Source organism: Mustela nigripes, chromosome 9, assembly GCF_022355385.1.
Source record: "Mustela nigripes isolate SB6536 chromosome 9, MUSNIG.SB6536, whole genome shotgun sequence".
NCBI classification, from domain to species: Eukaryota; Metazoa; Chordata; class Mammalia; order Carnivora; family Mustelidae; genus Mustela; species Mustela nigripes.
The window spans coordinates 590,202-597,843 of record NC_081565.1 but is presented as its reverse complement, the minus strand read 5'-3'; the positions used below and the strand labels follow the sequence as shown (position 1 = coordinate 597,843).

The 7,642-nt window shown below is 62.4% G+C and overlaps 1 protein-coding gene across 1 annotated transcript in view; it reads left to right on the top strand.

Moving 5' to 3' along the window:
- The window catches only part of NELFB (negative elongation factor complex member B), a 15,643-nt gene that overhangs the window by 5,211 nt on the left and 2,790 nt on the right, over positions 1 to 7,642 (top strand). The window contains exons 2-10 of the mRNA XM_059410204.1: positions 254 to 417; positions 590 to 689; positions 1,004 to 1,234; positions 3,462 to 3,647; positions 4,278 to 4,390; positions 4,921 to 5,023; positions 5,255 to 5,350; positions 5,573 to 5,715; positions 5,822 to 5,928. Of these exons, the coding sequence (XP_059266187.1) occupies positions 254 to 417; positions 590 to 689; positions 1,004 to 1,234; positions 3,462 to 3,647; positions 4,278 to 4,390; positions 4,921 to 5,023; positions 5,255 to 5,350; positions 5,573 to 5,715; positions 5,822 to 5,928 (1,243 nt within the window). The remainder of the gene's footprint in view (positions 1 to 253; positions 418 to 589; positions 690 to 1,003; positions 1,235 to 3,461; positions 3,648 to 4,277; positions 4,391 to 4,920; positions 5,024 to 5,254; positions 5,351 to 5,572; positions 5,716 to 5,821; positions 5,929 to 7,642) is intronic.

Below are 7,642 nucleotides of genomic sequence, written 5' to 3'. Positions count from 1 at the left end.
GGCTGCGGGGGCTGCGGGGGGCTGCGGGGGGCTGTGGCGGCCGGGCTGCGGGGGCCTGCGGGGGCTGCGGCGGCCGGGGTGCGGGGGGGCTGCGGGGCCTGCGGGGCCTGCGGGGGCTGCGGCGGCCGGGGTGCGCGGGGGCTGCGGGGGCTGCGGGGGACGTGCCTGCGCCGGGCAGCCGAGCGTCCTGGGGTCGCTCCGCGCCCCGGGAGGCGAAGCCGACCCTGCGCCCACGGGCCGCCTCTTTCCCCAGACGGAGAATGGCGTGCTGCTGCCCTCCCTGCAGTCCGCCCTGCCGTTCCTGGACCTGCACGGGACCCCGCGGCTGGAGTTCCACCAGTCGGTGTTCGACGAGCTGCGGGACAAGCTGCTGGAGCGCGTGTCGGCCATCGCCTCGGAGGGCAAGGCCGAGGAGAGGTGCGTGGGCGGTGAGACGCGCAGCCCTCCTCTGGGCCCTGCTGGGGCACTGACCCCCGGGCTGCGCAGCCCTGCTCCGCCGCGAGGTCCGCGCGTGGAGACCCGTCCCCTGTCCTGGCAGCTGCCTGGGGCACGGAGGCCGCCGCTGTGCTCAGAAAGGGCGTCTTCCCAGGTGCAAGAAACTGGAGGACCTCCTGGAGAAGAGCTTCTCCCTGGTGAAGATGCCGTCTCTGCAGCCGGTGGTGATGTGCGTCATGAAGCACCTGCCCAAGGTGAGCTCCACAGGCCAGGCTCAGGGCTTGCTCTGGATCAGGGTGACGGCTTGGAGCTGGGGAGCTGTGCGGAGCTGCCTGCCCAGACCCGCAGCTCCGGGACACGTTCTCCAAGCCAGGCAGAGACAGAAGCTTGGGTTGTGGGACCCACAGCGGCTTGGCAGGAGCTGGCCGTCCGTCGGCCTTTGCCGGGGCCTGGGGTCCAGGCGCAGGCGCAGGTGCCCCTGCTGGTGGGACTGGGCTTGAGGTGGCCGCTGCTGGGGGCGCTGAGGTCTCCTGACCTATCCTGAGGGGTGGCCCATGTGCATGTGTAGGTTCCGGAGAAGAAGCTAAAGCTGGTGATGGCCGACAAGGAGCTTTACCGGGCCTGCGCAGTGGAGGTGAAGCGGCAGATCTGGCAGGACAACCAGGCCCTGTTCGGGGACGAAGTGTCCCCGCTGCTGAAGCAGTACATCCTGGAGAAGGAGAGTGCGCTTTTCAGCACAGAGCTCTCCGTCCTGCACAACTTCTTCAGCCCTTCCCCGAAGACAAGACGCCAGGGTGAGGTAAGGCCGGCCGCACCCTGACCACCCCCTTCCCAGCCGCTTTGGGGACTTCCATTGTTCCGCTCATGGGAAGGGCGGGCTTGTGTGTGTGGCTGGCCAAGGGGCCTTGTGGTGCTGGGCCTCGTGGGGTCTCTTTGCTGTATGTGCTTGGCCCTTGGCGACCTGGCAAACCTTCCCAGTGATGATCCTCAATTCTTCCTTTGCTCTAGGAGGTTTTGGTTTTCAAGATTTTATTTTTATTTTTATTTTTTATTTTGTTATTATTATTTTTTAAAGATTTCACTTATTTAATTGACAGAGATCACAAGTAGTCAGAGAGTCAGAGAGGGGGGGGGGAAGCAGGCTCTCCACTGAGCAGAGAGCCCGATGCGGGGCTCGATCCCAGGACCCTGAGATCATGACCTGAGCCGAAGGCAGAGGCTTTAACCCACTGAGCCATCCAGGCAACCCTCAAGATTTTATTTTTAAGTTCTCTCTACATCCAGCATGGGGCTCAAACTCACAGTCCCAAGATCAGGAGTGACACACGCTCCTGACTGACCTTGCCCGACATTTCTCTTTTTTTTAAAAAAGATTTTTATGGGTTTTTTAGAGAGTATGAGCATTTGGGAGGAGCAGGGGAGAGGGAGAAGCAGGCTGCCCACTGTGCAGGGGGCCTGATGTGGGGCCTGATCCCAAGACCTTGGGATCCTGACCTGTGCTGAAGGCAGATGCTTAACCACTGAGCCCCCCAGGGATCCCTCCTTTTTTCCATTTCTTTGTCTGACTCCCTTAGTATTTTGGCAAATATTTCTTGAGTCCTGACTTCCTGCTGTAGGTGCTTGCACCCTTCACTGACCCAAGAGGTCTCGGCGTTTGCCTGGGGCAGGCACTACAGAGTGCATGTGTCAGACTGGTCATCTAGAGCTCAAGGGGTGGCCCAGGGCTGCGGAGACATGAGGCTGCAGAGCAAGGCGAAGCAGGGCTGGGGGGTGAGCATGGGCTCTGAAGGGGAGCCTGCTGACCGCCAGGAATCACGCGGCTTATGTGGCTGAGCCGAGAGCACGCGATGAGTAGATCGGGGGCTGAGCTCGGGAGGGCTGGAGGCCACCACGGAGACTTTGGCTTTTCCCAGCACGTTGGGGGTCACAGAAGTCGCCTGACCTGCTCCAGAGTGATGGTGCATGGAGGAGGGCGGCAGTGGGGAGCCACCACACTCTGGTTGAGTGGCGCCAGGTGTTTTGTTGGCCCTTCATTTTCTCGCCGAGGACCGTGGGCTGCTGTGAAGTGGGATCTGACCTGACGCCTCCTGCCTTGGTCTGGCAGTGGGGGCAGTACTACTTCCTGGCTGTGGTCTCTTGCCTTTTCCTCACATTCCCCTCCAAGCCAGTGCCCTCCGGGGGGGGGGGGGGGGGCTGGGTCTTTCTGGCTCTGTGGCCTGCGCCCACTATGAGGGGAGAGGGTATCGCCCACGGCCCTCAGGGTGTGGCTCAGCCACTGGGGCCACGGCTGTGGGCCTAGCTGGCCTCCCCGCCAGTAGCCTGAGCTTCACCACTCTTGTTCGCCGGCAGGCCAGCTGTGATGCCTGCTAAAGAGACCTTGCCTGGGGCCCCGAGGTTGCCTCCCGCACTCGCTGCCCCGGCCGACCCTGCTGGTCTCTGCCCCATGTCCAGGCTGTCGGGTCCGTGATGCCTGTTACCCCAGGTTCTGCGCGTCCTTCCCAATGTCAAAGCCGGAGGCCCAGCCCTTGTTCGGGAGCAGTGAGCCATGCTCCCTCCTACTGGCCGCGGCGGTGTGGCAGGAACCTTCTGCGAGGGACATGGGGCGGACTGCAGAAGTGGGTGGTCCCTACCGAGGAGCAGGCTAGGTGCTAGATGTGGGACAGGGCCGCCAAGGGGCGTCGTGCTTTGGGACGATGCAGGGAGCCAGGTGGTCCAGGCTGGGCTTCCCTGGGCCCTGTGGCCAGCGTCCCTCCCCTGGGCCTGCATCTCCCTGGGCCAGCTGACCGGGCAAGCAGGCAGCAGACCTCCTGGGCGGCTCTGAGGAGTCTGGGGTCACAGGTCAATGGCCTTTCGGAGAAGCTGGGATCTGATCTCATGTGGGCTTCATCTCCTTAAACGCCAGAAATGCCACCTGCTGACCCAGAGCTGGCATCTTGTGAGAGCGGAGACTCCCGGGTGTCAGGAATGGACCATGCTGCCCGGGGCCGTCTGTGACCCTGTGGCGCGGGCCTCCCCCCCGCCCCCAGGTGGTGCAGAAGCTGACGCAGATGGTGGGGAAGAACGTGAAGCTGTACGACATGGTGCTGCAGTTCCTGCGGACGCTGTTCCTGAGGACGCGCAACGTGCACTACTGTACCCTGCGGGCCGAGCTGCTCATGTCCCTGCATGAGCTGGACGTCGGGGACATCTGCTCCGTGGACCCCTGCCACAAGGTGCTGGCTGCGCCGGCCCCTCCCCCTTCCTTCTGTCTCTTCCCTGTCTGCGCCCCATGCCCAGCGGCCCCTCTGTGCCAGGCCGGGGCCCCCTCAGCCAATTGGACTCCAGGGCAGGGGGCCTCTTCCGGCCCTTATGTCAGAGCCGGCTGGCTCGACCTCCCTTGTGTGCCTGCTCCGTGTCTTCCTCTGCTCCAGTTGGGACCAGCCCCATGGCCCTTCTTGGACGCTTGCTCTGGCTTCTTTTGGGGGTTCTTTGGGGTTTCCCTGGCCACTGGCGCTCCCCTGCTCTAGAGCCCTCCAGGGGCAGGGCTTCCTGTGCTGCCCTTGTCCCCAGTGTGGGTGCTGTGTGGCCTGGGACCGTGTCCCTTCCTGCGGGCTGTGTGGTGTCAGCACGTGAGACTGTAGCCCCCACTCCCACAAGGTGGGCCAGGGAGGGCCCTTGAGGACAGAGCATGCGCAGTATCTCCTCCGCGCACTGACTGGCCCGCGGGGCACGTGGGACCTCGGGCCTGTCTGCCTTTGCACTGAGCTGGGCCTGGACCACGAGGCAGCGAGGCCTGCTGTCCGTGAGACGTGGGTGCCGGCCGTGTTCTCGGATGACGTCCTGATCGTGCTTCCTCCCTGCAGTTTACCTGGTGCCTGGACGCCTGCATCCGTGAGCGCTTCGTGGACAGCAAGAGGGCCCGGGAGCTGCAGGGGTTTCTGGACGGAGTGAAAAAGGGGCAGGAGCAAGTCCTGGGGTAAGGGTGAGCCTTGTGCAGACGCTCCCCGCCCCCGAGGTCCTGTCGGCAGGTGTCCAGGCGAGCAGGCTCTGTCTGCAGTTTATTCTAGTACGTCTCGGAACTACCGGGTGCTCGTGCGCACCGCTGAGGTCCAGGTGCTGTGGCTGAGGCTCTCGGAGTCTCCGGGAAGCCTGGGCCTGGGCCAGGGCATGGGTGTGACAGAGGGCTGAGCGTTCGGCCCCGTCCCAGGGGCCTGCTGTGCTGGGGGGATCTGGCTCCCAGCACTGTTTTCTCTCTCTGTCTCTGGGGGGGTCCAGCATGTGCTTCCAGAATCGGGGTCAGGCTTTCAGAACCAAAATGGGAACTTAATTTTTTAAAAAAGGTTTTTTGACTCTTTAGTGTTTTGAGTACGTCAGAGATGAGTTACGAATGGCAGAGTTGTTCCGGGAAGGGATCCAGAGCAGGTAGACAGGCTTGCTCTGTGTGGAGGGGCCCTTCTCCCCGGCCTGAGGCCAGGCCACGGAAGCACAATGTGCCTGTCCTCGCAGGGACCTGTCCATGATCCTGTGTGACCCCTTTGCCATCAACACGCTGTCGCTGAGCACTGTCCGCCACCTGCAGGAGCTGGTCGGCCAGGAGACGCTGCCCAGGGTGAGCGTGCCAGGCTGGCTGCCCGCTGCCTCTGGGTAGGGCTGCCGGCACGGACTGCTGCTGGTCAGGTGTGCACGTGCTCCTCCTGGTGGCCGGTGGGCATGTGGAGCCTGGGAGCGAAGTGGCTGGTAGTGGCTGCGCCAGGAGGACCCAGCGGCAGTGGGGGGTGTCCGCGGGGGAGGGAGGCCCCCCGAGCACATGTTGAGTGTTGAGGCCTGTGCTTCCCCGCAGGACAGCCCAGATCTCCTCCTGCTGCTCAGGCTGCTGGCCCTGGGCCAGGGGGCGTGGGACATGATCGACAGCCAGGTCTTCAAGGAGCCCAAGATGGTAACAGTACTGGGGTGCGATTGTGTCTGTGACCTTTGCGAGAGGGTCTGTGGGGCTGAGGAAGATGAGCAAGGTGGGGCCTTGGGAGGCGGGATGGAGGACCGGGCCTTTAGGTCACCGTCCAGAAGACCTTGACGTGAGGTGGGTGGGTGAGGGCCGGGGTATGGGCCAGGACAAAAGCAGGGCTGTGCTGGACAAGTTTGGGGTCTTCTCCCGGCCTAGGAGGTGGAGCTCGTCACCAGATTCCTGCCCATGCTCATGTCCTTCGTGGTGGACGATCATACCTTCAACGTGGATCAGAAGCTCCCGGCCGAGGAGAAGGCCCCCATCTCGTACCCAAACACGCTTCCGGAGAGTTTCACCAAGTAGGGGCTCGGAGGCGTGGGTGGGGTGCCTCGCCCTCGGGCTCCCCGCAGAAGGCCCTGCGGCGCGAGCGAGTGGCTCGGGGCTGACCCGTCCTCGCCGGCGCAGGTTCCTGCAGGAGCAGCGCATGGCCTGTGAGGTGGGACTCTACTACGTGCTGCACGTCACCAAGCAGAGGAACAAGAACGCGCTGCTCCGCCTGCTGCCAGGGCTCGGTGAGTGCAGGCAGGCGCCCGCCTCGGTGCGGCCCTGGTCTTCCGGAAGTCGCTCTGGTACAGGGGCGAGCCCAGCCTGGTAGACTCAGACACCCCTTGCCACGGTCGCCGTTTGTGGAGGGGCCCTTTCTGCTGTGCTGCTTCCCAGCTGGCGAGGGAGGGGTTGTCCCTCTAGTCCCTGCGACGTGGACAGGGCCCACCCCAGATGATCTCGGGCCACAGGCGCTGTGGGGCGGGGGGCTTCTTGGTAGGAAGAAGAGGGCAGGGCCCGAGTGGACCCCTTTGGGAGTAAGCTGCAGGCCAAGCTAGGGAGGGGGCGTTCTGGAGCACCCGGCTTTCCCACTGCTGGCCGCAGGCTCGTCTGGGGTGTTGAGGCTGCTTTGGAGAGTTGTCGCCCGTCCCTTGCTGAGCCTGTTTCTGGGTCATTGACGGCTCTGAGGATGGCGCGTGTGTCACGTTCTCCGTGTTCTGTTTGCGAAGGAAGCTGTTCGGTCTTCATTTATCTCCAGCTCCCATCTGAGTGAGCAGCACGAACTTGTTTTCTTACCAGAGGCCAGAGGATGAAGTGCGTCTCCCAGGGCTTCAGTGGAGCTGCAGGCAGGGCCGGCTCCTTCTGGAGGCTCCGGGGAGAACCCGTGTCCTTGTCGTCAGCTGCTAGGGCCCGCCCACACCTGGGCCCCTGGTTGGGTCTTGCAGGTCCCCCTCCCAGTGGCTCTCACCCCGTGTCCCTCTGACCCCGGCCTCCTCCGTGCAGCAGAGTGCTCCTGGGTGGTGTCAGGCCCGTCCTGGGGCTTCTGACCACGTGAGGGAATGCTCTCACCGCTTTTGGATCAGAGCGTGGACACGTCTTGGGCTGTCCTCCTCCTGGCCACAGAGGCTAGAGCTTTTGAGTATGTTTCTGGAAGCTTCTAAGAGTGCAGGTGCAAATAATCTGCCTTTCTCATTTCTGTTCATTTCAGTACTTTTGTTTCTTTCTGCGGTCTCCAGGCGTGGGTTAGATGCGGGGGTGTCCTGCCTGCCTCAGGAGCTCCCACGTCCCCCAGCCCCGCAGTGCTGCCCAGTGGGCAGGGATGCAGGCCTTTCCTTGTTCCTTGGTGGCATTAGTGGGTGTTAGAATGGATGTCAAGTTAAAAATTCTTTTCTGCTTTTTTTTTTCTTAGCTTTTTCTTTTTTTTTAAGAGACTTTGTCAGAGCCCGAGCAGGAGCGGGGGAGCGGCAGGCAGAGGGAGGAGCAGGTCCCCGCCGAGCAGGGAGCCTGACATGGGACCTCATCCCAGCACCCGGGGACCACGACCTGAGCCGAAGGCAGACACCCAACCGACTGAGCCACCCAGGCACCCCTATTTTTTAGCTTTTTATTGTGAGAATTTTTTTTTTTAAGATTTTTTTTATTTATTCATTTGACAGGGAGAGATCACAAGTAGGCAGAGAGGCAGGCAGAGAGAGAGAGAGGGAAGCAGGTTCCCTGCTGAGCAGAGAGCCTGATGTGGGGCTCAATCCCAGGACCCCGAGATCATGACCCGAGCCGAAGGCAGCGGCTTAACCCACTGAGCCACCCAGGCGCCCCTTATTGTGAGAATTTTTTTTTTTTAAAGATTTTATTTATTTGTCAGAGAGAGCGAGCGAGAGCGAGCACAGGCAGACAGAATGGCAGGCAGAGGCAGAGAGAGAAGCAGGCTCCCTGCTAAGCAAGGAGCCCGATGTGGGACTCGAT